Source organism: Condylostylus longicornis, unplaced genomic scaffold (assembly GCF_029603195.1).
Source record: "Condylostylus longicornis isolate FDR11 unplaced genomic scaffold, ASM2960319v2 ptg000004l, whole genome shotgun sequence".
Taxonomy (NCBI): domain Eukaryota; kingdom Metazoa; phylum Arthropoda; class Insecta; order Diptera; family Dolichopodidae; genus Condylostylus; species Condylostylus longicornis.
Window position 1 is genome coordinate 16,982,901 of NW_026577973.1, and position 15,343 is coordinate 16,998,243.

Sequence of the window (15,343 nt, forward strand, 5' to 3'; positions counted from 1 at the left end):
TCAATACTCAAATGATGAGAGAGTAAACAAACTGCGATCAAGTTTATTACAATCAATCAGAAAGCTTATATATGAACTAATTAACAGAAATAATTAATTTTTCCAGGTGTATCATTGATTTTATGAAATTATTTTCTTGAATAATATTTGAACTGTATAATATAATAAATTACAAATTATTTTTCAAAAAAAAAAGTTGGAGATGGTCGTGTTCTACTGCTACATTTCACTGTAATTTTTCTGTAGGTTTTCTTACAGCAAAATTATGCGCTTGCTAATAAAATCTAAGAAAATTTAAAAATTGATTCAATTACGTTAAAAATATAACTAGAAAAACAGTTTTGGTTTTACATTTACAGTAAATACACTTGAAAACTATAGAAGCTTTTCCAAATTTCTACAATGTTAAAGGAATTCTTTTTTTTCGAAATTTACCTCTCATTTTACTTTTTCGTTGCCCCTGGAGATATGCAATTGAAGAACTTAATATGATATTAAAAGAAAAATATGCATAGCCAGATCGTCGTTTTTAGCTCTTTTACAGCAACATTCGAAAAAAAGTGCTTATTAATTTCACTCTGTCCGTCCACCTGTCCCTGCGCCCATGTCCGTGTTTATAAAACTTCTACACCCTTTAAAATAGAAAATTATAACTTTATATGCAAAATAGATTTTTAATGCAAACTAAAAGGTAAAGTTGACGCCCGCCTTCTACAATGAAACAGCATAATTTGTATAACGACAAAACGGGACTACGAGCAGCCAACCCTTTCAACTTATAGGCTCTTGAAAATAGTCATATTTTTGACACCTATTACAAGCCTTTCAAAATTTCTATAAAAGCAAAAATCTAATAGAAATAAAGAAACCAAGAAAAATGATCATGCCAACAAGAAATTTCATTGAAATTTTTGACTCATCAAAGAAGCGGTCGAATTCGACCATTAGGTAGATGCTATTCTTTTAATTTTAGTGTATGCACCTAAAAGCATGCAATATTTTTGTATTGCATAAAATAAATTTTGTATACAAATGAGAATATTTTAGTTGAAGTCTTTTTTAATAACAAATTGGCTGTAGAATTCTTAATATTTTTCTTACATAACATTCAATAAAATTAGACATTTCATAAGAATGCGCCTATTTTTATCTTATAAGAAATAAGAAAATCGCCATTTTTTTATATTTTTAGTGGAAAGAGAATAGAAAGACGTCTAGTACAAAAACTAGCTATTAAAAGCTGCTAATGTCATAAAAATAATTTGTCACGTATTTCACAAATGTACACACAAAACATACCAAGAGTCTGTATAAAAATGTATTTTAATATTTAAAAATCTAAACAAAATTAAAAACTTCAAAAACCAATCATCTACTTTTAAAAGAAACAATAAATTCCACAATTACTTTAATCATAACAATGATTTTTTCAAAAGGATTTTGCAAGACAAAAAAAAAGAAAAACAAATTATAGAAATTTTGACACATCATTTAATTCTGCTTAGGGGTTTAGGTACCTGAACTACCTGTTGCTACTTCCAGGATGAAGTAAATCCATAGATTGGCTATCCTTATTTTGTAATGCGGCCATTTGATGATGATTTCGATTTGACCGATTTGAACGCATATCTGATGTTATATGTCGCGGCGTATTACCACGTCGGTCAATTGGAGACGATTGGTCATTATTTGATTCAGTACTTGAGTCTGGACGAAATATTTCTATATATACAATGAAAATAAATAATAGATACGGACAATAAAAAAATATTTAACAATATGACAAAAGTTTGATTTTCGCATATATTGAAAGCGTTATTTACCTCTTGAAGATTTCACAGGAACTCTATAAGTAGGTATATTTGAAAATTCATTGCTAGGACTAGCACTAGTATCGGATTCAGATTCTCCGTGACTAGGATCACTCATACGATTCGTTTTAACACGATTTACATGATTCGATGGATCACGAGATGATTTTTTATGATGACCCGATATTTGAGAGCTACCAGCTACCATTGTCATTGTTTTACTTAAAGTTGACTCATCTATAAAAAATTTTACACAACAAAAAAAAAAATTTTTTTTTTAATAACAAGCCACTAATTTATTTAATATGAACAATTTATACCATCTGTATTATAATATCGTTGTTTATGCCAACTTGATTTGGATTTAACATGTCCGAAACCAGAACTAGGTAATACAGGATAAGCAGTTGCATTTAAATTATCACCCTCCGGATGACCAAATGTTTTGAATTGCATCGTATAATCTAAGGTTGAAGCAGGAACTGCACTTCTTGTGGGCGTTTTAACCTGACCTGTTGCACCAGTTCGACCACCACTAACACTAAATGTTGCATATGGAGAAATTTCATACATTTCTGCAAGAATATAATGTAAATTTAAAAATTAATTGTTTTATTGTTCTAAATTAATTTTATACCAGACTCATTCGCTTTATCAACGGTTTTAACAGGGGAAGCACTATAAACTTGTTGGTTTCTACGGTTTTCTTGATCTTCTTTATAATCACTAGGAAGTGCACGTGATTCATATCCTTCAGACATTGGTCCACACAATGTTCGACGGTGTTTAATTATTAAACCGCTATATTAAATATAAAATCCGTATATAATTTTTATTTTATTAAAATTAAGGTAAACGAAATTTATTGGAAAATTTAATTCAAGGAATAATATTCAGAGTGTAATAGGAACAAAGTTGCCCATTCTGTTTGTAAATTTACAATCTTTTATTTGTAACTTATATAGGCGTATTTTACTGACATTAATAATTTGTAATGTTTTTTATTGTAATTTTAATTCTTACTGTTATTTATTACAAAATTTTGTTGTAATTTTAATTATCACAATCACTAACATTTGCAGGTACTGAAAACGATTTATAATTTGCATTCCAGTCTAATTAATCTCCGTGCACAATATTCAATTCAATATTTTTTTGAAATCTTTATGGTTGCAAAACAGAAATTTACATTTTCAATCACTGCCGCAATTATAATTAAAAACATACAAACATTATTCTTTTTTTAAGGCAAACTTTTTGGAAAAATGGATTTTTATTTTAATTTAAAATTTTTTTCAAAAGTTTGTAACAAAAAATATAATTAGACACAATAATTTGGGCATATGTAAAAGATTAATAAATCAATTGTATCATTTAATTTCAGCAGACGAATTTTAATTTTAATTATGAGGAAAATTTAAAAAAAAAACGACTTGTGTAAGCAGTTAATTTATATGAATGAATAAAAAACCCGAATTTCTACTCGTAATTATAAATGTTAGCCACAGTTCATTTCATCAAATTTTGTTCAAATTAAAGCTTCATTAGCTCGATTTGTAAATTCTATGAATATGAAAAAAATAAAAACTCCAGCAAATTCTCATAAAACAAATTCCACAATCGCCGTTTAATGCTTTCCTAAACCCTACCTTTGAAACAGTTTTTGCTTCCGAAAATTTCGGAATAAACGATTTTTTAAAACTGTCAGCTTATTAATCCAAATTGGAAATGCAAATTATTTATAATCAAATTTGAAAAATGTCCTTACAAAACACGTCACAAGTTCGAATTGTAAAATATTTCTTTTAATATTTCTCAATTTTAACTTTCAATAAAGAGTCTACTTTATATAATTTTACTCGATTCGAGTATACAAAAGCTATTTTTATTATTAGTTACTCGTTTTAATTGCATAATAATATTCAAAAACAAAGCGTTTTCGAAAATATATACTCAACCCAAATTACATAAAATTTAATTTGCATATTATTGTTACATTAAAATTAAAGTTTCCATAACATTATATAAGTTAACATAAACAATAAATAATTAAATAATAATGTATGTACTTGTACACTATATTATACAATATATGAGTATATAAATGCACATAATTATCATAATTATATACTAACACTTTAAAAATAATAAAAATTTAAATATACTTACACAAGTAGAAAAAATATTATAATTATAATTCCAACAATTAATGTCGAAAACCAATCATTTTCCGGTGCAACATTAATCATATTATTCATAATATCATTTTCAGATGGGAATACAGCAGGAGGTGGTATTGTTATACCATCAATGCTAGTTGTTGCAAAATTATAATGTTCTGTTGTTTTACCAGCATCATTAATAGCTGATATTCTCAATTGATACCATTTAGCTGGTAGAAAATCACAAAACATTAAATTTTCACGATTTTCTTCGGCATTTGATATATCTGATGTGACAACAGTCCATCGAACTTCACCTGAAACATATTATAATTAATGAATACATACATATACACACACTTAATACATAAATAATAAATAATGTATGTATATAATGTGTTTGTATGTAAAATAAAATAATTAAACTTTATTAATTCATTTCTGTTTGCATAACAATTTTATTTAAACATTTTTTTTTTATTATTCGTAAATATTTATTTAAAATTAAAAAAGAAGTTAAATAGTCTTTTAATTAATGAATTTAATTCAGCAAACAATAATCAGATCATTTCGGTATATTAAAATTGTTTTGAATAAATATTACAGTTAATATGTAATATATACATACTTAAAATGTAAGAGTATATACGTACATTAAAAGTACAAATACAAGCACACACATATAAAAAATAATATACCTAGGAGCCTATGTTCAATACTAAAATGATTTATTGGGCATCCACCATTATTCCATGCTGCTAACCTTAAATTTAAGCACGATGAATTCACTGAAATCAATTCATCTTGTTCAGGTGCCACAGATACTGCAATATATACATAATATTAAAGGAATGAGAAATATAAATATTTTATTTTAATTTTTGAATGATTTTAATGTTTGAGGGCATTTCTGTAATTTTCTGTAGTTTTTCACTTGAATTGCAAAAAAAAAATTTGTTTATTAAATTTTTTCCATTCGTTATTCAATATAAATTTTTTCGTTTTTACGTTATTAAAATAAGGAACTTAATTAAATATATAGGGCACAATTGATATACTATATCGCAATATACCGTTAAGCGAATTCTAGGAAAAAAATCACGCTGCTTTTCTATCTCTCCATTTTTCAACTTTAAAAATTTCACAAATTTTTTATAAAATTTTCAAGAAATTGCAAATTTACTCATTGCCACACATGAGAAGGAAATAATAGGCAGCCAAAAAAAAATTTATTGCTATAAAGAAATTTTCTATTTTCGCCACAAAATATGCAAAATGTACTCACTCATACCGAACAAATCAACGTACTCCTTGATAAATCGTTAGCTCGAACTTGTTTTTTTTAAGGATGCACATAATTATATTCAAACTATGTTTTGTTAAAAATAGTTTGCTAAATTTACGTTAACGTATAGCAATGTTTATGTACGTGTGTATGTATAAATTAAGAAAATATTATGCTACTACAGGTAACTACGCTTGTAATTTCAAAACAAGTTGAATTGAATTATTATAATTTAATTTACAAACCCATATATATGCATATATACATATTATGCAATATATATATATATATATATGTATATGCATTTATTAACGGAAATTATCAACAAAAATTTCAGTTTGTTATCTTTTAATTAACATCAAGAAAATTACATTTTACGCTTATGTTTTCTATCGATAAGAATTGCAACCAAAAATTATGTATATATACGCTATACAGGAATATAAGAGTAAAGTAATATAGGCTTATATTATAATATGCACAATAAAATTACAAAATAAATTTTAACAACCAAAAATGTACTTGTAATGAATGCATCTATATATACATAAAAAGTTGCCTTAATTATTATTTTACATAAGAATTGCACCGAAGTTACCAAATGTTGTGAAATGTTTCCGCTTTGAATTGAACATGGATTTTGTGATTGCGGATGAAACGAAATATGGTTTTAGTTGTCATACAGATTTATATTTCATACATTATTATTTAATTTTCAATTTGTTCCATATGATCAACCCACCAGGAAATTTAATCCTTTCCATTCTTAGAACGAGATCATTTTAACTCAGTCTTCTCAGTCTTCTTTACTTCTTTTTCAAAAACTCAGTATTTTTTACACATGAAATTCAAAAAATAGCGTAGAATAATTTTATCAAATAAATTATTGGATTTCAATTGTTTTTCGTATATTTCGGAAGCAATTGCCTAATTAGTAAAACAGAAGCCGCAGCAGAAATTGAAGAGGTTATTATACGCTATGTGAAAACGCCAATGAAGCAATTCAAATATTTTGAGTTCGATATTATAAAAGCAATCGTTTCTACTGCAAAGTTCCATATTGTATATTTAAAGATTTTTACAATGTCGCACATTTCGAATTGTAAAAATAATGTTTTAGATACGTAAGAGAAAACGCAAGTATTTAAAATAAATTTTGAATGCATTTTAGAAAGTTTTCAGATTGAATTTTGGCAAAGGATTGTAAGAGTTGTATATCAATACTTCAGATACAGTAGTAAAGACGTTAATTTACTTCAACAATCCGAGGTTTATAAGAAATTCAATTTAAAAGAATTAAAAAAAATTTAGGTATAACAGTAATTTGAGTACATTTTTTTTGTTTTTGGGAAAAATATCTGACTACCCTATAAATTATTCATAACCTCATCAACGATAATAGTCTCTTTCAACATAATATACGAGTATTGAAATTTAATTGCAAAAAATTTAAAAACAGCAAAACAGTTCAAAATATTCCTATACCGCTTTCATCTGGCTAAATAACAATGTGCTTTCAAATTATATCGCGTATATAAATAGCATTGACTACAGCTACATACACTTATAATTTTTCAATTATAAATTTTATTATTTAATTATGTGCTCGTAATATTATAATATAATAAAATTTATTATTTACTTAAAATATTACCTTTGCCTTTTGTCCATACATTAATTTCTTCACATGGTTGACCATCACCGACCATATTATGTGATGACATTTTTATAATATATTGTGTACCACATTTTAAATTACCAATTGTATATCCAGTATTTTCTGGTGTTAATTCAATTTGAGACCATTTTTCACCCATTATCTTATAAAAAATTGTATAGCCTTGTATTGGAGCGCCACCATCTATTGGTATATCCCAACTTATACGTATACTATCAGATGATGCATATTTAACAATTATTTGGGGTGGATTGGGTGTTTTCATAGCAATCACTTCATAAACTATATCATCTTTACCAAATAGATTATTCGCTGAACATGTGTAATTTCCTGTGAGACTACTTTCGACACCTGCACAAAAAAATTCCATTTTATAATGCATTTTTTTTATATTTTTAAATATTTATTTTATGTTCACATTATAAAAAAGATGAAAAAATACTGGAAAAAAAGACTTGAAAAGAAAAGGTTTTCTTTTTTTTTGCTTTTGAATAAGTTCCACTGTATAAATAATTAAAATATGATCTCAAGTATATGAGGACAATAGCAGACTGGAATTTGTATTGCCGCAATAAAATAAAAATCCCATTAAAGGATATTTGAACAGAAAATTAAGATTATAAACTTCAAAAAAAAAAAAAAATAAAAAACTTGTGGTTTGCCTTTATTGTACTTTGCAATTTCAGTTTTTCAGTTATAGTTTCTGTTATTGTTATAGAACTGAGTATAACCTAAAAAACGGCAAAAAAATATTTTTATGTAATTTCAAATTTAGTGTTGAAAAGTTTATGAGTAGTGAGTAAAGATTATAAACAAAAGTTTCGAAATATTTGTAAACGAAAACAAGAAAGGTGTTGAATGAGACACCATTAAACAAGAAAAACCACAAAAATTATGATTTCAAATTGGTAAAAAAAATTATAATTTTTTATTTCAGAAAACTTACGATGAATTTTTAAATTTCCTTCTGTTGTTACTTCATAAAATGGACTAAATGTTACAGGACGATCTCTAGTTAACCATCTTGCTCTTGGTGTTGGATTACCAACTGCTAAACATTCTAATATTAACATTGAACCGACTGCTTTTCTTATTGTTTGAGAGAATGATGCTATACGTGCTGGAGCTGCAAAAAAAAAAAGTAAAATTTATTGAAGATAATGGAAAATTGTAATAAATGAAAATAAAATATATTTTCTGTAATACAAAAATAACTGCGAAAGTATACACAAGGTAATTTTATACATAGTACATAAGAAATATTAAGGAAAATGGCTTTGTAAAGTGTATATATAATTTATTTGGCAGTTAAATGGAAAAAGAAAGTCATAAATTTTAATATTTTTATTAAAAGAGAAATGGAGAAAGAAAACTTTTGTATTCATTTGAGTGTCACGTATATTCATAATATTTAAATTACAGTTTTAGTTTTATAAACCGGAAAAGGTGTGATAAACTACATATGAATAAATTACCGTTATCAATATTAATTCCTTCCATTGAAAGATAAATGAAATATTTTTCATAAATAATTGTTAAATACCAAAAAATTACACCACCGAATACAAGATTTTAAAGTACTAAATTTCTTTCAAATTGTTTTTATCAACCGCGTTACACTTACAATAAGAGAGGTTATGTGAATGCACCAAATTTCACATGTCGAATTTTCTGCCTCACAGTTTCTCTGTGATGAAGAAACGTAAATGAACTATTTTTAGTGAAATGAAAATTTATATCTGAATTTACTTTACTCATGTCACAGATTAATCAACTTTCAGGATATGTCAGGTTTATTTCATAAATGTTATATACAACTGATAATACGCCAAATCACCTTACTTACCAGTGGCCGAATTTATTACATTTTTGTTAACTAACACGTAAATAATCAATCAATTTCTACGTAATTCAATATTTCAACTTCGGTTATTAAAATCGAAGTCAATTTTCTTATAATATCGGAAGTCGAACAGTTATTAGAGGCAGATTCCACATTCTTTATCATATCTAATGTAATATCTAATGAACTGTAATCTTTTCAAAGTAATTATTTGAGTAAAGCCTGCCAATGCAACTAACTGACAAACTTCCAGATTAATCGAATAACACAAAGTAAACAACTAAATTTACACATTTTTCTAAATGCTTATATTTTTCCTTAAAATTTGAAAGAAGTGTTTAAAAAAACAAACAATAATCTTTGTAGTTCGTTTTTTGCTGATTAAAAATTAATTTATCAATTAAATATTAAAGAAAAAATTTTAATTTTACGATATGCAATACACGTATGTGCAATATCCTTGAATTAATTTGAGTAACCGGAACTCAAATTAATATTAATTTAACGGGAAATAAATAGAAACTTTTTAAATTTCTTTAAAATTTTACTTGGTTTGTTCTTCTAATAAAGCAAGGTTGACCTAAAAGAGGTATTTGCAGTCAATCTGTGAGATTTCTCAAACAATTCAAAATCGGTTTGTTAAAAAAAGAATATTGGTTTATAACGTTGCCAATTGCAACTTATTTCACTTTTAATTTACTCTTGCGAAAACAAGTTTTTAGTTATGTTCCCAATAAAATACGTTAACTCATCAAAAGCCGTGGAAATATAAAAAAATCACTGTCAAAAAATAAAGTTAATTTATTAGGAAAATTTAAATTAGTGTACAAATTCAACATAAGCAATGATTTTAATAATTAAGTATATTATTCAAATATAAACTTACATAAATTTTGAAAAACTTTTTTCTAAATAGGTTTTACATTTAAAAGATAGCCAGTTCTTCAAAGTGCCTGCCGTACTAAAAATACACACGAGAGTTCCATAAGCACACTTTTTAAAGCAGATCTTTTGCTGTAGGATTTGGGTTGGCGTCTTTAATTGTTTAGAAAGAACTATAGATTAAGCACATATTAAATTCCGAAAGAGAAATACAATTAAAGGGAAATTCCGTGCTTTTGAATTTTTTACGATTTATTTAGAAAGCTTTTGACGCTAAAGGGTTAAAGAGTGCTATTTTACGAAATCATTACTATTAGAAAACAACAAAATTATTCCCAAATTTTTAATAACCAAACTTACTGGAAATGTTTCAAATATTTTCATCTTAAAAATTCATGTATAGGTTCGCACAGGGACAAATTTATTTTTCAGATTATTTTGAACACTTTTAATAAAATAATTTGGTAAAATCAAAAAAAAAAAATTTAATGTTTCAATAATTTATACGATTTTACTAAAATTATTATTAAAGCATTTTCAATTAACTTTTCACATTTATTTTTAAATGACTTGTAAATTTTTTATATGCATAAATATTTTATTTACTTAAATTCCTTTTGTATATGAGCATTTTATTACCAAAAATACAAATAAAATTTCAAAATTACTGTAGCTATGTGTGGATTTATGTTTAGAGAAGCTTTATAAATAACTCAGTAACAGTAAACTTTTTATGTAATAAAATAAATAAATTTTAACTACACACATGCATAACACAATATCTTAAAATAAAATGTTTTATGACAAAATTTCCAGAAAAATTAAATATTAAAAAAACGTCATTACGTAATTTTCTCGATTGAAAAACTGTAAAACACAGAATTTTATAGAATTTCTTGTTAGAGGAAAACTTAATTCGCTGATCTTTTCTTAATTTCAGTATAGATAGAATACTGAACTCATTTAGTTTTGAACACTTTGAAGCTAAAACCGATTCCGTATGTCATAAACCTGCCATAAACCTTTCTGTTTTTAAATAAAAATGATTTCTAATGTTCGAAAAATAATCTTTTCTTTAAAATAATTTAAATTGTGGTTCAAGAGTCTTATTTCAATCCGACTATTACAATCCAACTATTTCAATTGTATTAAAATGTATTATAAATATTTTAAATCTGCGTAGGTTTACAGTCACTCATTTAAAAACATACAGCTCTGGTAATATATTAGTTTTTAAATAATTTTCATTATTGTCCAGTTCCCATATTTGCCTTCCTCCATTTAAATGCTAATTTATGCTCATTAACACATACACATAATTAATTATATATAAAAAAAAAATTGCAACAACTATAATAAAAAATTACTCACCTCGACTATTAGTTGGTTGGGAAACCACTGAAGTTGGTTCACCCTCACCTACTGATGTTGATGCAGAAACCCAAAATTCATACATTTGATTTTCAACAAGACCTCTTGCCTCAAATGTTACCGGATAACCATCTTCATCTACCCGTATCATATGAGCTGTAATAAAAAATTTTAGAATACCGTGATAATAATTATAATATAATTAAAAAATAATACACTCACACTCATATATACATTTTAAATTATAAAAAATTTTTAAAATTGGTGATTCATAGTGAGGAAGAGAAATGAATTTTAATGAACTGATAATAAAAATACATGCCTGTTATAAATTTTTTTTTATTGAAATATTGAAATGAAATGCTACCGGATTTTCTGAATTTAAATTACAAAAAAATAAATGAATACATTAAATACACCTTTTATTTACTGTCATTTTAACTTATTTGGAGTACATAATAAAAATTTATTTAATCACAGTTATAATGTCATTGAAAATTTGTAATCACAATCCGAAAATATAAATATTACATTAAGAAAAACTGTTTTTTGACATTCTGTATATTCGAAAACTGGATTTCAAACAATTTCTCCCGAAATTTGAAAAAATTTCTTATATTGCTAAAATTAAATTTATATTCTAAGAAATTATAACATGGGCTTCTTTACAGAGTTTTCGCAAAACACCGCCTTGAAAATGCTACTGTGGTGAACTCTATAAATGTTGATCGTAAATTAGTTGTAACTTTCAAAAAAACAATCGTCTACATATCTAAGTTATTTCAATCGTATCATGATAAAATCATTATGACAAGATCCAAAAGAAACTTTAGCATAATGTTCGAATTTAGCGAAAATATTATTTTTCGATAAAAAGCACTTTACAGTTCCTTTTCACTTTTTTTAGAAAAATATTAAGCCGATTTTTAATAAATTTAAATTCTAAATTCGAATTTTACTAACTTCTGCAGGCGATAATTTGGAAGGGAAAGCAACTAAAAACCATTTTCGTTTGAACGAAGTAGGTCATTTATTCATCCCTGAAAACTGTTGAAATATTAAACTTCTACGAGTTTTACGCCTAAGAGAAAGACTATATCAAAAAATTGGAAAATAACAGGTTTAAACGGATACTTATAGCAGCCTTTTTGCATATTGTGTAAAGGCCATTCCGCGATAGAAGACGCAAATCGTTCATTTTCTGCATTTACGAAATTAAAAAAATGTTTGTGGTTTCGATCGAATAAATTGATAAAAAATAGTTTTGTTAGAATTTGGAAAATGCAAAGATCCATTTTCACATGCAATCAATGAAAATCCATTTGGTTAAAAAATTTCAGTTCTCTATTCTCATTTGAAAAAGGGCTAGCAAAATTAAATGAAATGCACTAAATATATGATAAAATTAAAAAAAAAAATCAAATTTTTTGTAAAAATCGTAAAAAAAAATTTTAAAAATAAAATCATTTTAATTTCGTAATAAAATTTTTATTATAAATTTTCACAGAGCATGTACGCAAAAATTATTAGAATTCCCATTTCATTCAGTTTCAACTTAACATAACTTTTATCTATACAAAAATTAACATTTTTCTATTATAAATTTTAAATAAATAATTAATTCACTTACATTTCGGTTGTCCTTTACGTCCTGCTTCTCTACTATACACTGTATAATGTGTTATAATACCATTACGATTATGTGGTGGTAACCATGATACTAATATTGAATCTGCTGTTAAAGCTGCAGCTTTTATTGCACCTGGTGCATCTGGTACATCATCATCTGTTATACAGAATAATGCTGGACTTGCCATACCATCTCCCGTAGATGTATAAGCTAATATCTTTATAGAATAATTCGTTGCCTTATGTAATGTATGTAAAGTTGTTTCTAAATTTGAAGTACGTTTTATTTCCAATTTAGAAGCGAAATCAACTGTTATCACAATAAAGGAAATAAATTGAAAAATTATTTATCTAAAAAAAATATCCTTCGCACAAACAAAACACCAACTTTTATGGAGAATCATAGAATTTTATATTTTACAAAATGAATATAAAAATAAGAAAAAAATCTGAAAAAAAATCAATATTGAATTAAATTTTAATAAATTTTTGTCTTGTTCAGGGCTGTTCAACATTTTTTTTTTGTTCGGGAAACTTTTAAACGTAAAAATTATTTGGAATAATTCTTTTCGGATTTTGAAATTTAAATTTTACAAAATTTTCTTCTATGACAAGGAAAATTCGATTCGTGAAACGAATTGCTGTAATTTTTTTAAAAAGGTGAGTATAGCAATTTCCAAGGCATGTCACTAAAAAGCTTTTAAAAATTGTAAATGACCAAAGGCGATTTGAACGAAGTGCATTTTCTTAAAAATCTATGTAAATTGTGAAAATTTACTACATCTTAATTTACGCGAAAGGTTGATAAAATTCTCGTGCTTTATAGAATTAGAAATATTGGATATTTTTGTCACTTGTCACTTAAACTGTAATCGTAAACTCTGTTTAACAGAAAAATTCATTATTGAAATCCATCGCTTTTTTTTGAAATTCTGATAGGAAAAGTATTTTAATGAAAAAAGTACGTATGAGGGAGAAGTTCTGTACATAAAAAAATTCAAATTGAAAAACCAATATTTTAAAAAAATAGTATCGAAACTAAATTGAAATAATTTCCAATATTTCATTAAAATAATTTGTGAAAAGAAATAAAACTACCAAAAGTCAGAAGTGTTTATTTTGAAAATTGATTCCCATCAATATACGAAGAGTTCTCTTCTCTAGTCCATTATAAATATTTCATTTGAAAAAAGTTGACCTAGTTTTGTTTCTTGTTTTCATTTTGTTCAATTTAAATTTTTTTTTTTTTGTTTTTAAAGAAAATATTTTAAAATTTTCATGTCCTTTAAACAGACAAAACTAAAATTTATATAAAAGCAAAATTAAGAAGAAAAATTATAACCAAAAAACATAAAAAACGTAACAGAAAAGAAAAAAAAAAGACTAAATTTAATTCAAACACAGAAAACGTAAGAAAATCTCTTAAAAAAAGAAAATTCAAACTACCACTGAATAATTTAAGAGCATTTAAAATAAAAAATAACGGTAAAAGAAAATCGAAAGAGAAAATTATTCTCTATGCATATAATAGAGATTCTGAAAAATAATAATAATATGAGAAACAGCAACAACAGCAATCATAGTAACACTTACTTCTTTTAACGATTGGCCTATATAAAATTTTATATCCTTGAATAATACCACCATGATATTGTAAAGGTGGCTCTTGCCAAGTTATTCTTACACTTTGTGATGATTGTGATGAACAGGTAACATTTTGTGGAGGTGCTTCCGGTACTAAAAAGTAAAAATAATAATAATCATTTTTTGTTTTTTCATTGGAAATGGTGATAAAATATATAAGATCCAAAATGATTCAACATTCAATATTTAAAATCAAGTCGAATGAATATACTCGTATTCCGAGTATAATGTTTGGCAGGGAATATAAAAAACTGAATGGAATGAAATTTTGAGAAGAATGTAAAAATTTTCATTACATATTTAGTATCTAAGCTGCTGCTAGTGTATACAACAAAATAATATGTGCCATGCCTGTGTGTAATATGTAACTATTTCACAAATGCATAGACACGTGTGTTTATTTATACAGTATCGAAATAACTAAATAATTCGAATAATATTTTGGAAAAATCCGTGCATCGTATTAAATATTTTGATTAAATTTTTTTAAATTTTAAAATGAAATTCTTGAATTTAGTGAAAAATACTTTAAGCATTCTACTAATTTTTTTCGATACTGTGTACATATAAAATGCGTATTCTATAGCAACCCACCAATGCTAAAGATTCAACTTTATATTTGTTTAGTTAAATATCATGAATATTTCATTTAAATTTTTTCTTAAGCTCTTCGGTACTGAATTTATAAACTCAAATATAAAATAAAATTTAAAGTTAGTTACCATATAAGTTTAAAGCAAGGTTAATGTCAAATAGTAAAATAAAAACTCAATTCATGTATTCATTCAACCATGTGTATAGCAAAATATGAACGTACATTTAAAAATTCACATACATTTGTACATACGAATTTGTTTATATCCTTCGCACAGCTGTATATTCGCAGGGTATTATAAATTTGCCTTACTGTTTGTTACGATAAAAAATAATGGGCTGAGAGATACACTTAAGTGTATATTTTTTTAATCAGCACCGAATTCTGAATCAATTTAACAATATTTGTCCGTATATCTGTCTGTTCCAACGAAAACTCAAAAA

At 25.7% G+C, this 15,343-nt stretch overlaps 1 protein-coding gene across 2 annotated transcripts in view; it reads right to left on the reverse strand.

Moving 5' to 3' along the window:
* The window catches only part of LOC129614583 (cell adhesion molecule Dscam2), a 155,239-nt gene that overhangs the window by 17,071 nt on the left and 122,825 nt on the right, over positions 1-15,343 (reverse strand). Inside the window, exons 22-32 of one of the 2 annotated variants that reach the window (XM_055529286.1) lie at positions 14,255-14,398; positions 12,663-12,971; positions 11,033-11,188; positions 7,883-8,062; positions 6,913-7,287; positions 4,672-4,797; positions 3,981-4,290; positions 2,449-2,612; positions 2,132-2,386; positions 1,824-2,048; positions 1,527-1,722 (exon numbers count right to left, since the gene is read on the reverse strand). In XM_055529286.1, coding sequence (XP_055385261.1) covers positions 1,527-1,722; positions 1,824-2,048; positions 2,132-2,386; positions 2,449-2,612; positions 3,981-4,290; positions 4,672-4,797; positions 6,913-7,287; positions 7,883-8,062; positions 11,033-11,188; positions 12,663-12,971; positions 14,255-14,398 — 2,440 coding nt within the window. Of the gene's footprint in view, positions 1-1,517; positions 1,723-1,823; positions 2,049-2,131; positions 2,387-2,448; positions 2,613-3,980; positions 4,291-4,671; positions 4,798-6,912; positions 7,288-7,882; positions 8,063-11,032; positions 11,189-12,662; positions 12,972-14,254; positions 14,399-15,343 lie in introns of both variants that reach the window. The other variant, XM_055529295.1, reaches the window with a different exon arrangement.